General features: G+C 42.3%; 1 protein-coding gene across 1 annotated transcript; it reads left to right on the top strand.

The window, feature by feature from the left end:
- Window positions 1-5,131: 5,131 nt before the first annotated feature.
- On the top strand, window positions 5,132-15,434 carry wnt7ba (wingless-type MMTV integration site family, member 7Ba). The gene is made up of 4 exons (XM_020092156.2): window positions 5,132-7,786; window positions 8,956-9,182; window positions 12,499-12,770; window positions 13,254-15,434. The coding sequence occupies exons 1-4, from the start codon at window positions 7,704-7,706 to the stop codon at window positions 13,731-13,733; spliced, it is 1,062 nt and encodes a 353-aa protein (XP_019947715.1). The 5' UTR covers window positions 5,132-7,703; the 3' UTR covers window positions 13,734-15,434.
- The last annotated feature ends 4 nt before the right edge of the window (window positions 15,435-15,438 follow it).

The raw sequence follows: 15,438 nt of genomic DNA on the forward strand, positions 1-15,438 counted from the left end.
TTCAGGGCAATGAAGGCCACAGTCCTCCTCCCTCCCTTCCTCTCTCAGATCGAGGCTCCGCCTGTCCACTGTCCTCCCGCTCTCCACTCGCTCCACCCTCCCGCCCTATCTCCTTCCTACATGACATCATCTGCACATCTGTCGTCCCAAAAGGGTGCTGGTGACATAGACAGGCCACAAAATTAGTAGAGCTCGCTCCCTCCGCCTTTTGTCACCATCTCTTTCTTCCCCTCTCGCTTTCTTGTTGATCTTTCCCTCCATACTACTTCTCTTTCCACCTCTCTGTAGGCACTTTTTCTTCCCTCCTTTCTCTCTGTCCCTGTTCACCATTTTTTCTATACCCCACTTCTGCATCATGTCCTGTAAATAAAATGGTCGCACATCTCATTACATCTCCCCATTTCCTACAATGTGGCACATACATTTTGAGCAGGCAGGAAACAGCCATTAAACTAAATGATCCATGGGCCTCACCCCAGCCTTGACCCGTGTGATTGTGAGCAAACTCAATCAGCGAGGTCAGCACTAACATGATGTGACTCTGAGAGAGGTTTTTTCTCCTCACTTTCTCTGATTTGAGCTATTAGAGCCTGCTAAAAACCGGTTAAGAGGTCGTGGCTACATCAACATATATGTGTGTGTGTGTGTGTGTGTGTGTGTGTGTGTGTGTGTGTGTGTGAGCAAGGAAGAGAAAAGTGAGTGGGAGCAATTTTTCTAGTGTTTTGACGATGCCTAACCCATTAAGGGCCGAGTATTTCCAAGGGAATAGAAAGTTACAGAAGTGCAACACATGTTTGATTCCCAGAGCCGCAGTGCAATAATTCTTCACATTTGAATTACTAACAGATCAAATCAACTTGTACGGCAGATTTCAGCAACTGCAGTGGAACTGCAATGTTTGGTGGTGTAGATAAAAAAATACTACACTAACCAAGTGGCCTTAAAAAGTAATTTATCAACAATGAAAACACACGAGCAGCAGTTTTTTCTTTACACATTTTTCTGTAACCTAAATAAATAAAATGCATAAGTAAAAAGTTAGAAAGAAAAAAAACTACAATAAGAAAAATTATCAGAATATACACCAGCACAGGGATGTTAAGCAGCGTCACTTTTAGTTTTGGGGTCTTGGTCTGACCCTAAAACTTCTTTCCTACTAATTTGACTACCATTTGCCATGATTGTAATTTGGCTCATCTCCTGTTTTTAATGTGCTATATGAATAAATATGACTTGAGCCAAACAGTGGGCCTATTGACCCCCATGTGTAATTACACCGATACACCTAACTCCTCACTTTTTTAGTAACCATAACTTTTAATTTGATTTTTAATTATAATATTACTCATAAATATTTCATGCATGTGCCGATGTGACAAATGTGGCACTGCAGTGTAACAGGACTCAACATTTAAAAAGCACTTAATTCTGTCATTACTTTGGACCTTTCAGCAGATCTAATGGCTTTTGAATCCTATTATCAATTACTAATAACTGGATGTCATTTTCATTTGTAAGTTACAAGTCTGAATATTACAATTTGTCCATAGGTGAGTGTATACATATCCCTCTATCCCCTGTGAAGCCTTGCTCTAACTTTGAACACAGAATTCAAATCCTAGCAGATGTATTTGATGGTGATAAAGTGTGGAAATGAAGAATTCTGTTTTTCTGGATTCAAGTGTTTAGAAAACCCATCAGCTTCAAGGAAACCAACAAAGAGCAAAATATGTATTGGTAAAACCCCCAAAAGCTTTCTTTGATCAACGCCATGCGTCCCGTGTGCACATCGAACAAATGTGTTGATTGAATTTCGACATTTCGATGGTAGGAAGCAAGATGGTGGAACCACTGAGGAGTGTTGGGAGTGACAGGGCTGTTGTACAGCTTCTCCTCCTGTACTGTGAAACACAGGAGTAAAGAGCCCCCTTGAGGATCTCAAAATGAAATACTTCATATGTTACTATTGACTCTAAAACTGCTGACACATGGTAACATCAAACTCTCTTTGGGCTCAACACTAAGTATTTTAAATAATTAAGACATACATTTGTGCGAAAAGAGTAATTTTCTCAGCAAAAAATGCAATTTTGGACCGAATGATATTATTGCAACATGATGATAAAGCGTCTCTTAAATATTTTAAGTGTGATGCATGTGTCTGTTTAGAGAAAACTTATTACAGATGCTGTTCTCATGCCAGGAGAGACAGGATGGTGTGAAGTTGGTGTGAAAGGAATAAATTTGACCCAAGGCAGAAGGCTGAGCAAAGGTGGGCTCTTCTCTGGTGCTTTGTCTCCCTCTGCAGTTACAAATGAGTAAAGTCAGGTGGAGGAGGCCATTTAAAAGCCAGACTGAGGAGCTCAAACTGATAATAAAAGTGTGAAAAAGAACTAGGTATCATTTTGACTTTCAAACGAATAACAAGTTGAAGGTGTCACTTTACATATTCCTTCTCACTTTTTCCTTTCTTGGCCTCATTGTTGTTTTCCAAAACTTTTCTGGTGACTCTGCACATCCATTCTCTTCAACATCTGTAACATGTTTGCTCCTCGAAATCTGCATTTCTGCACCGAAAACATAAATCCTGTTTACATGAAAAGGACTCTGCTCTCGAGACATTTATGTACCTCGTGGCATTGTTAAAAACCCAGCCCCCTCTCCTGCTCCCAAAAGGGTTCAAGATGCTCAACATCGACAACAGCATCGCTCAAAAGTGGAACCGTTCTTACGCGACATGGGAACAATTTCCCCTCTGTCATCTTTTCATGTTTCGTGGAGGCTCTGAACAGTGTAAATTAGATTTGATTACAAAGTAGTTTCTTTCGGTTGTGTCATAAATACACGCTCTGCCCGTTAAAACCCCCCCTGGGTGTAGTTTTTGTTTTTCACCAACCACACTCAGATTTCTCATTCATTCCAGCATGCCCTTCACCCCATTACACACACAGGCCCCATGTGTTTGTGCTGCCATATTAAAGTCGGAACAATGCCTCTGACATTGTGGTTGAAGCTTTAAAGCCACTTGAGTTGCATGTCGCTATGTGACAAAATGGCCCGTGGGCACTCGTCTGACCTAAACCTAATGAAACCCATCAGGGCGTCTTCATAGATCACACACACACGTTACATACGACCAGAACCTTTCATGAAACGTCTTTCCTCATCGAACTCAAACTTAAGTGTCACATTTGAAGATTGAGGCTGGTGTTAATCTGTGTTTCTGTTACTGTCAACAAATCCTGTGAAGAGACTAAAACCAATAATGTGACAATAGTGTGTCTCAGTTCTGTCTGTAGTCTTTTTAAATGTGGTGTAAATTTACATGTAGGGACTGACAACAGTGAGGCTGCTCTTGGGTGTTCTCGCATGGTTTTCCTCACATGGTCACAGTAAATAGTCATGGTGTAAAATAGAACATTGTGTTTTCTTTCATTTATTATTCAATGTTGCAGTAAGATTTAGGCCTTTAGGCACAGACGCCCTCTGTCCCACTATAATATATTGTTGTTTGTTTTGTCAACTTTGAATCATCCCAATCTGAATGCGTTTGTTTGGATTTTAGCTTTTGACTGCTGATCATGTCACTACATAACAAGGAAAAATAGAACGGTCTTCATTCACTATTATTGGAGCACAATTTCAAGTAGACAACGTCAAACAGAAGTCATGGAATAATAAACATAGATAAAGACATACTCTTGTCCTGCTCGTCCATTGCACTCATTCTGAATGACTTGTCAAATTTGGGCCTTATTTCAAAAAACGAGAACTACAAGCTGGGCAAAAAACAGAGGCTGCAACACATGGAAACAATCCCTCATGACTTCTATTGGAAGTTACTAATCAGCATAGGGACATAACTGTGAATGAGCTAATGATTAATGTGAAGCATGAGTGATGCGAGCATCCATACATCATTCCATTCATCCATCATTCCATCTATCCATCATTCCATCCCTCCCTCCATCATTCCATCCCTCCATCTATCATTCCATCCATCCCGTCCATCATTCCACCCATCCATCCATCCCTCCATCAATCATTCCATTCATCTATCCATCATCCATCCATCCAGACATACATCCCTCCATTCATCATTCCATCCATCCATCCATCCCTCTAAACTCACATATATCTCTAGCTTCTTTTAAATATCGTCTCAAAATCTCTCTTTTTGAAAGTTTTTGCAAATGTTTAATGTGCATCTAATTATACTGTTTTTATTATGCTCGTCTATGTTATTTTATTCTCTTCTTGTATTTAACATTGTTCTTTTTTTGTACAGCATTTTGGTCAACTGCAGCTGTTTTTAAAAGTGCTATATAAATAAACTCGACTGGCAGTGAAACTGTCACCTATGAGCCCTGCTACTGTGATGATTGATATCACATAGGGGCAGTAGACCCATGTGTGGAGGCTTGAGTCCTGCAGCGGCCACAGGGTTGGTTATGACCGGGTTCTTTGCTGCACGTCTTCCCCTCTTTCTCTATCCTGCCAATAAAGACGCTTAGTGCCCAAATAAAATTAAAAAAAACATGACAAGATGAATTATTGGACATTTACTGTTATGATCAAAAACACCCATTTGCTCTACAACTACTCGGGATTCTGGGCTCGGGCACACAATAGCCCCCCCAAATCCCACAGAGCCATAAGACACCATTATTTATCAGTGATTTTATTTTCCAGTTTGAGGCCTCACTGCCTCACAGCTCCAGCTTCCTCCTGCCTGTCTCCAGCCCTGTCACTCATCCTTATTATGCGGATGTTGTTTTCAAAACCATCTCTGTCAAAACTCAACAGATTACTGTAAGTATCACAGCCGCTGTCATCACCGATCCCACGTCCTGCGTCCTGTGGCAGTAAAAACAAATTCCTGTGCAGCTCCCCACTTCCCATGTCTCCCTGTTCACCTCTTCTCCTGCTCAAAAAAAAATGAAAAGAAACAGATATCGCTGTGTGAACGCCAGGACAGTGAGTGCACGCTGCTTAAGTGCTATCTTGGCTTTGGAAATTGTGGTTTAGGAGGATTATTTGGACAGAAAGAGAGAGGGATTGAGAAAGAGACGCAGTAAAAGGCGCAGAGAACACACAAACACAAAAGGGTTCTTCCTCTGTTGCCCCCGAGCCAGAGACATTATCTGCGAATTGTCCACTGGAATGGCTGCATGTTGAGGTTTAAACAGCCAACACCGTGCTATTTTGTGGCAAAGCTGCTTCTCATTCTCCAAAGCAGAGTACATGCGACTACAGCTACAGTTACACACAGTCTGAGTGGGCACGAGCATCAGGCCAATCTTATAGCAGCCAAAGAATGAACGGTATTTTATTCTCCTCCAAAATCACTGCTATCTCTCAAATTGCTCTGTTGGCAGCCGCTGAGAATTTAAATGAAAAGGTTTGCGTCCACAATACTTCCCTCGAGTCATTTTCGAAGAGAGCATCTCACTTTTGTTCACATGACTGATGTCTCATTTTGCAAATTGTATTAATACTATCTCATTGTGGTCGTTTGCTGGGCTCAAGTAAAGCTCGGGACGTCTCGATTTTCAGTCTCCGAAATGTCAACAACAAGCGGAGAAAATATGCACTTTGTCCTCGGTCCACTCTGTGAAGTAGACTAATAAAAAAGGCCCCCGTCCTTTGAAGGTGCCTTATGGAATTGAACAGGGGCGTCTCCACCCATGGTGCTCACTTCAAACGGGCCTGTGTTTGCTGTGAAACAGCTTTAAAAGGAAGTGCAACATGTCCTCTAGTGTTCCCTTGTTTGCCTTCTCATCCAATTAAAATGTAGGGCACCTCAAAGACTGTAAAGGTTTAACAAGAGTGTTCACTACGTAGAAAAATGTGACATGTAGAGAGATGGATAGACAGCATGATAGATAGAGAGATGTTTTCATGCATGTATACAGAGATAGACCAATAGAATGATAGAAATAGATAGAGTTAGAGAAATAGATAGATAAGGATAGACAGATTGACAGATAGATAGATGTTTTGATGTATAGATAGATAGATGGATAGACAAATAGACAGAGACAGATTTGCAGACAGACAGATAGCTAGATGGATAGAGAAATAGACAGAGACAGATTGACAGACAGACAGATAGATAGATAGATGTTTTGATGTATAGAGAGAGAGATAGAATAATGGACGGATAGACAGACATACATTTATTGATGTATGAATGGAGGGATGTATAGAGAGATGGACGGACAGACAGACAGTAATTCAGAACTTTATCAACACTACATCTACAGATCCTGCACCTCTTGACATTGAGTCTGAAATGCTTCCTTCATGCAACCACATGAGGGCGTATTGTCTGTGATCCACCAGCAGCACATGGAGTGTGAGCTGAAAGCATTTCAACAAGCATCTGATCCACTGACGAGCCAATAACTGAGAAACTGAGACTCTGGTGCTTTAGTGGTGAAAATTTAAAAAGGGTTATTTACACATAACATCATCGTCACTGAGACACATTAATGTCAGTCTTCTTGTAATCCTTGTCATCGCAAATAAAAATGATAAACTTTATCAATTTGTTAGGTGACTGTTTCCTCAAGTAATCAATTAATCATGTCATCTATAGCAGACTATTGCAATTGCCTGGAGCAAAATGTGACTTCTTCAGAGGCACAAAAGCAAATATTTGCAGTTTACTGCCATAAAAGACAAAGGTAAGCAGAAGAGTTTCCCATTCAAGTAGTTGAAATGAGTTATTTCACCTTTTTAGGATGAATAGCTGAAATAATGAATCAACACTTCATAAAGTTGTTAATTCAGTTTGTTTAATTAATTAGTTCACTAATCTTTTCAGCTCTTGACATCTTTAATGCCTAAAACCAATTCTTTACCCTAGAATGGGCCCTTTATTTTGAAATACTTTGTATTATATTATATATCGGGAGCAGGTCCTTTCTATGGAGGCCTGCCATGACTGGCCAGACTGGACAAGCTAAACACCTTTTGAGTTTTTATTTAATTAAAGGCTCCCACAGGTTCTGTCTCATGTTTGGAAGGGGAGGTCGAGGTGAGGGGTGTTCAGCTGCAACATGCAACTTCACCACTAGATGTCACAAAATTCTACACGCTGAACCTTTAACTTCAATACATGTAATAGTAAAATATAGGGGTATATATATATTGATGATGACAGATAAGACAACTGTGCTGGTGATATTCTCAAAAATGGACGGATGGATGAGAGATGAAGGGGGTTAGAGAGATAGAGGATTAGACAGACAGTGAGACAACCGGACAGATAGAAAGACAGATAGATAGATAGATACTTGTGGAGGTGTGAGCAGCTCCTTTATTAGAATCGGACTTCCGGAACCCTTGCTGCCTCCCTCCCTCCCTCTCTCTCGTTCTCTCTCTCTCTCCCTCTCTCACCCAGTCCGCTCACAGACCAGGTGGCAGATCGCACTTCGGCCGAGGGATGCAGCCTCTCATCTCCTCACACATGGACAGCAGAGCTCGGAGCTGCCGCAGCGCGCCACGGCTGCACTACAGCCGCTGAAGACACCACCCCTCACCGCCACCAGCGCACAGGAGCGACGACATCAAGTCGCACCAAGTCCTGGACTTCAGAGAAAAGGATATATTCATTCTCATTTTGTTGTTTACTCCATCCGTCTGTTTTTTTTCTCAAACCGCAAGAGCGCAGCAAAAGCGGTGTTCAATGCGCAACCATGCTCATCATCTCCTCTCGCAGTGCGCTGCTGTCCGTCTACTACCCACAGATCTTCCTCATCCTGACCAGCGGTAGCTACCTGTAGGTTTCTTCATGAAATGCACTTGCCCTATTGTAACCGTGAGTCACTTTAATGTGACGGTACCCTGACACGTGCAAATGTTGCTTCCTTGTGCGTAAAAATGTCCAATTACGCACTGGGAAAATTGGATAAGTCAAGATAGATCGCGCGTTAAATGGTTATTGTGTTGTTTTTATTTCACCATAAGAGTGTGCAACATGTCTCTATACTTCAAAAGCCAACATGTAACCTCGCTAGTTGGAGTAAATTGCTTTATTTAAATGTTTATTTGTGCCTCTGTTGTGGCGAACTGTTGGAAAGACGTTGGATTATCCATAACCATTGGTATGATGTGCGTAATTTGTGTTGTTCAATCAATTAAATTTTATTCCATAATGGAATCACACAGACTATACTTCGGGACGAGGGTTGCAGACTGTTCCTCATTACATTTTCATTTTAATACAATGCCATAAATCCAGTGAACAGAGATTTGGGTGCATGAAGCCAATATTTAAATACATGATATTTTATATCTCCTAATTCGTGTGCTGCTGATGAGGTAACCTGCTCTCATGGATTTACACGTTACACCAGAACCACTTTGTCATGGCAGCACCTGGTATAAAGCAGCATATGGAAAAGAGTAACCTCATGGTTTCGCTCTCTATAGGAGCAGCATAACGTAACAAGCTTCCTCATGACATTAAAAGACCCAGGCCCTCACAAAGAGGATGATTGCTGCACCATACATGCCTCTCAATCATAACAAGGGCAGGTCTTGAAAATCTAAAATAGCTGTGGTAATGTATGTTTTCTGTAACAGAGGAGAAGGGATGAAAGAATGAAGTGAGTTCAGTCCCATTTCTATGATTATTTGTTGTTCAGTTGCATGTTTATATGGAGATCCATTAAATTACACATGATGGAATCTGGAAAAAGGATGAATGATGCAGAAAATGTTCTTACTGTATATCCTGATGTTGACTTGTTAAATTTAAAACTGAAAATTAACTTATTGGCATCAGTTCTTGTGCTTAAATCACCAGCCAAGTTATGTCCAACCAGGACATGGAGTTGAATCTAAACGACTGCAATAGAGAAAGGTGGCAGGTACATGTCAGACAGAATCGTATCTATATTTTCTTGTAAAATCAGTTTTTTGTTCTTCTGTCATCTTTATATACAGGGCACTGTCCTCTGTGGTAGCCCTGGGTGCAAATATCATCTGCAACAAGATACCGGGTTTGGCCCCCCGTCAGAGGGCCCTCTGTCAGACTCGGCCTGACGCCATCATCATCATTGGCGAGGGTGCCCAACTGGGAATCAATGAGTGCCAGTACCAATTCCGCTACGGCCGGTGGAACTGCTCAGCCCTGGGCGAAAGGACCGTCTTTGGACAAGAGCTGAGAGTAGGTCAGTCTGTTTGAAACTCAGATTCTTTACATGTAGATGCTTTAGTGTGATGGTGAGAAACTCAGAGGGCAGACGCTTTAAATATAGTTTTCATGGGACAAAACTTTGAGAGGAAATGAGGAGAGAGGGACAGGAAATTACCTTAGCTGGTCTCAAACTAGAGGTGTTGGAGCTGCAATTAATATTTTTTTCAGTATCTATAAATCTGTCCATTTTTATAATTAGCCCATTTGTTGTTTGGTCCTTAAAATGTCAGAAAACGTTCAAAAGTGTTGCCCCAACCCCAAGATGGCCTCCTCAAATGTCTCAAATGAAATCAAAGAAATTTGACATTTATTTAATTTGAAAAATAGCTGATTCCTGAGCGATTAAAGTTGCAGCCCTAAATAAATCCCTCGACCATGGAAGCAAAAAAGGTTTTTACCTTTATAAACACAAATGGGTATTATCCTACATACAGACATTTCACAGCAGTCAGTCTATCAAACTAAATAGGATGGGAGACCCTCACAGGGAAAACATATAGATAATGAATGGAATATTCAACCTGAGACAATACCTAATAACTAAATTGCGTGGCCTGATTTCCAAACTACAATCAAAAGACCTGTGCGGACATCTTTGACATCGGCCTGTCGTCTCATTGGTCTCATGTTGTCCTCAGACCCACTGTAAAATCTCGTCAGTGGCATCATGAGAAAAAATCTCCAGCTCAGCACAACTGAGCGGCATAAAACAGACTTTCGAGATGGGTGGCAAAACTTTTAAGTGAAACCATTTCTGTTTGGAACCACAAACGCAACGACATCATCAAATTATTTGGCTTGGTGAGACACTTAAATAAGTTTACTGCCATTGTTAGTGTCCCCAGAGAAGGCTCAGTTTGTAATTGATGTAAGGAACATCACTGTGCTTGCAACATAACTGTCCCAGCTGTAAATGGAGTGTAAAGACTTCCTCATGTCTCAGGCTTATCTGGGTGTGCCATCTACTGAAAGGATTTATTACCGCACTCTGTAAAACGCAGAACTGACACATCTCCCTGGTTTAAGGCAACATTCTTCTCATCTGATTTCTCACAGAAGTCTGTTCGCTCCTATGTGAATCTCCCGTTATAAACTGCATTTCACTCCGAACTGTTTTGTTGCGGTCTTGCTGTGGGTTTGGATCCATGTTTAATCTAGCAGCTCTGGGAGCAATCACTTTGGTCTACACGGGAGAAGAGCAGGCAGACGTCTGGATCCCTTTATTTCTTTTGTCAGAGGAAATGTCTCTTTTCTCTTGTGGCGTGTAAACGAGGTCGAGGAGACACTTTGTTCCTCTCGTCTTCTCTATGAAGACAGTTTTACCAAATAAAAATTTTCAGTAAGATTAAATCTAATTGAATCTATACAAAAATGATGATGGTGTAGAATGTGTCAGGCATCTTCATGGATCATTTGCTCTCCTCTTCCCATTCTTGCCCGTTTTTGAAAAAGCAGATGTAAGCAAGGGTCATGGCTCCACTCGTGTCGCTAACGTACCATCCGCCACTTCATTTGATCGACCCGCCAGGCCTGTGAACTCATTAAGGATTGAGAAAGACCAGAGAGATTCATGAAAACCACTAATTGAAGTCAGCTCCAGCAGCTGGATGGCAACAATGGGACCCAGCATGCACTGCTGTACAATCAAAACAAATCACAGCGCGAAGAGATGGCTGCTTGGCTATTGCGTGCACCCCTGATTCCATGAGAAACGCACCCCCATACAATATACGCGAGTGGGTCGTGGATTTGGGGCTGATGAGAGAAGACTTCAGAGTTTGTTATGAGTTATGGACTGAGGGAACCGCAGGCCCGATGGTTTCAGCGAGCGAGTTTTGTCAGGTTGGAGAGGAGCCATTAGAATCGCCTCTATACCAGAGACGCCACGCATTAATACTCTGGGCTGTTGAGAAGAACAAAGACCCAGCATTATCCTGATTGGTTAGAGGATATCCTGTTACCAATGGTTGTGCCAATAAATTCATCCCCCTCCTCCTCCCCGCCATAAATATAAATGTGTTTATTCTCAAGTTCAAATGGTGACATACAAAAGGCTTGGAAATGGGCACATCTCAGTCAAGAGCCGGCCACAGATTATTTCAACATGTAACGCAGCAGTATCATTTGCTGTAATAACGTGGAGCGCCTGAGACGGACGCGGAATGACACTTAAGCCGTGTGAGAAATTTCAATGATGAGAAACAACAAGAGGCAGCAGCTCGACGAGAGCCGACGCAGAAAGAGCTCCTCCAGTCGGCCAGTAGATGTCACTTGTGTTTTCTTCAGTGTAGTTATTACTGTTGTAACTGTGAGAGACTCCACTGATGCAGATCAGAGGGATGAAACAAGGCAGAACGGTCGAGTTATTACAAGATTATATACACATGCAGAAGGGTACTATAATCAGAACAGAACAGTATACTGATAGATAGTGAATGTACTTCTGCTGAAAAGTCCTCAAGTCCACAAGTGAAGTACTAGTAGTATGTTTTAATCATTATTAAATATGCATCATTAAATGACAAAATTAATTCACTACCTTCCAATCCCACTTCAATTCACTCATATACTTCATTGTGGTTTCTTTAAAGGAGCAGTGCAGCAATTTACCATGAGAGACTGTTAATTTCTTTTCTGAATAAATATTTTTGTTGGTATAGGAACTAGGTAAACTGGAGAGATTAGCCCACACTGGCTTCATAGACAGTTCTCTCTGAATGCCATGGCCAGATCAGTACTCCAGCTATTACCCCTGATTATCAAGCGCCACTTATTGTACTAGTAGTTAAAAGTTATATCAGAAAATCCCCATTCGGCTGTTCTACTGCACATTTAAAGGCTTCTTGACAGCCTTAAATCTGCATTTCACAGGTATTTTCCAAAGAACAACAATGCTATGATTATCTAGACTATCTATCCAATCCCAGCTGACACTGGGCGGGAGGTGGAGTTCACCCTGGACAGGTCGCCAGTGTATCACAAGGCTGATGTCTCGAGACATTCAATCTCCAGTTAACCTAATCTGCATGTCTTTGGACAGTGGGAGAACCCAGGGAAAACCCATGCAGGTCTTATTAGCTATAATAAGTAGAAATACCAGTGTTGGTGCAGCAAAAGTTATGATAGTGTGAGTTTTACGGTCTGGAATGAGTCCAGAAATGTTGTGTCTTAAATTTCCAGAAATGCCTAAGTTGTCGACGCCTGCATCTGTTGTCCATTTATTTCCAACACTGTCAAGTGTTATTATAATGTTACTTTTATTTACTCGGATTCTTCTCCATTCTCTCCAGGCAGCAGGGAGGCAGCGTTCACATACGCCATCACCGCAGCCGGAGTGGCCCATGCTGTGACGGCAGCCTGTAGCCAAGGCAACCTGAGCCAGTGTGGCTGTGACCGCGAGAAGCAGGGCTACCACGACCAAGAGGAGGGCTGGAAGTGGGGAGGCTGCTCGGCCGACGTTAAGTACGGCGTGGAGTTCTCGCGGCGCTTTGTTGATGCTCGAGAGATCAAGAAAAACGCCCGGCGGCTAATGAACCTGCACAACAATGAGGCAGGACGAAAGGTAATGAAACAAATTTGCTGTAAAAACAAGGTTGCGTTTCAAGCTCAGGCCCAAGGGAAAACGGTCACCTGTCAGTTTTGTCGTCAGAAAATGTTTGCATGGCATTATAATATAAATCTGGTTCAAACCACAATGTAACTCCATACGTGCATGGTTGCACAACAGCTCTGGTCAGTTTTCTCTGGGCTGTCACGCTACTTTGTGGTCTGAGGAAAGGTAAAGTTAATTAGAGACTCCAGCTTTGGGGAATGAGTTATTTTCCCCAGGTCTCTGACACAAAGTTGGCATACTGGTTAGTGTGCTGAAAGTTGAAATGCCTGCAGAAAGCCCAGCTTACCAGGAGACAGATTACAAGGATATGTGATTACTGTGAACCGTTTCAAATTCGAGCCATGAACGTGAATTCAAAATAAAAATGTACACAAAAAGAGAACAAGCTCTTTTACTTTATACTGACCTAAGCCATACTCTTTCTGTGATCAGATCCTGGAGGAGAGGATGAAGCTCGAGTGCAAGTGTCATGGCGTTTCCGGTTCTTGCACCACTAAGACCTGCTGGATCACCCTACCAAAGTTCAGAGAGATTGGCTACCTGCTGAAGGAGCGCTACAGCGAAGCGGTTCAAGTGGAGCCTGTGCGGGCCTCGCGGCTCCGCCAGCCGTCCTTCCTGCGTCTCAAAGAGGCCCGGGGCTACCAGAAGCCCACAGACACGGACCTGGTCTACCTGGAGCGCTCGCCCAACTACTGCGAGGAGGACACGGCGACAGGGAGCACAGGGACAAGGGGCAGGCTGTGCAACGGCACCTCGACCCACACAGACAGCTGCAATGTGATGTGCTGCGGCCGGGGCTACAACACACACCACTACACACGTGTGTGGCAGTGCAATTGCAAGTTCCATTGGTGCTGCTTCGTCAAGTGCAACACCTGCAGTGAGAAATCGGAGGTTTTCACCTGCAAGTAGGGATGAGAGAGACGGACAGTGGATGGGGAAACAGACAAGGGGTCGAAGGTCAGCGGGATATGACGAAGTGGAATTTGAAGTGAAGGACTTGGAAGTATTTATTCAACATTTTGCACATTTTGACATCCTATTTGGAATTCTTCAAAAAAAGGAAAGACACGCGTGAAATGGAACATTAAGTCTGGAGAGCATGTCCAAAACATGTGACTGTGACATGACGTGAAAACGCGCTGCAGGTGAGAGGATTCTATCTCCTCTTTCCCAGAAAAGCAACATCTTGCAAACATGTAACCTACAGACATCGTGCACGAGAGAGAAGAAAGAAGCAAGGGCTGTTGTTGGATGCGGAGAAGAGCGGATACACGCTAACTGAAAGCAAAGTGCTTTGAGAACATACGGCTCCTGATGAATATTGAAAAGGTGGCGGTGGAATATTTTAACTGTACGCTCACACTGTATTCTGTTTGAACACTGAAAATAAAACAAGATTATTTATGTCTTATAAGTCTTAGGATGGATAGCAAACTATTTTTCCTTTCGTTAATGATCTTCAGTTGCTGCAGATCCGTTTTTCAAGCTGCAGCTAAATCCCTTTTTTCATTCACTTTATCAGTGGTCAGAAAGGTACTTTGCTATATTTGAATTATTTTCTTTTGCACTCACAGTCACACGTCTTCCTTTTTTTTTTCTGACGGGCTGGTGCTGTCGAGTGCTGCCCTGAGCCCTCTCTCATGGACATATTCCCACCAGGGGTCAGACCCCCTTTTGTTGCACCAAGAGCCAAAGAGGCAGAAACCACTGACATACTATTTTAAGTATTCGACTTGTCAGCTTCGGCAGCACTTAAAATCCTGACTGTTTTCATTGTTTTGTTTTTTTCGGAGGGGCTCTTGACTTCTGAGAACAGCATGTAAGCCTCAGTGGAACTCCATAGAGGTGCAATCAGGTTCAGATACATCCAACGTTCCCATGAGCAGCGGAGACGTGGAATTCCACATGGTGGCCTCTGCTTACACAAGGCCTTCCAGCGCGGTTTAGGCCTGCCTGGGTGGATGGCATGTGCCCTAACCACACAGAAGGGGGTACGAGAGGATCAAAGTCCTCACAGCTATTTTTGGACAGCACCCTTAATGTATTCAGAAATGTTTATTTAGGCTTTATATAACTTACAAAACAATTTGAAGAGTATATTTTTATATGAGGAACGTGGCACTTTATGTCATTTATAGATGGGAAACAAAGTTGCTATTTACCAGTGTTTTCTAATGTCATTGTATTCAGATTTGAGAGTTATAAATTATTTGGAATTTATGTCTTGATCAAAGTTCCTAAAGTTGTAAATACTGTGTTTTATTATCCGAGTAGCTCAGATCGTCAATCTCGACGCGATGCTTCACAACTCAAAGTAGCCCACAGGTGGAAAAACCACGTGGAAACCATTGTACATGAGTAAATATATGGATGTTGATGGTAGATAGTACATCGGAAGTGTTGGATGAAGGAGATTTCTGTTTCCAGTTGTCTTTATGGCGCTTTCGGTATAAAGGAGCAGCTGATTGCTTCCTAAAAAAAGTGTAGTTATGACTTGAAATACAGCTAATTTAAATTTATTGTCCTGTGGCTAAACAAAGTCTGCATCACTTACAAATATGGACAGTTTGTTTTTTCTTTTTTACCAATAAAATCTGAGTTTCCTTTTAATGCC

The sequence above is a fragment of the Paralichthys olivaceus genome, chromosome 23 (assembly GCF_024713975.1).
Source record: "Paralichthys olivaceus isolate ysfri-2021 chromosome 23, ASM2471397v2, whole genome shotgun sequence".
In the NCBI taxonomy this organism is placed as follows: domain Eukaryota; kingdom Metazoa; phylum Chordata; class Actinopteri; order Pleuronectiformes; family Paralichthyidae; genus Paralichthys; species Paralichthys olivaceus.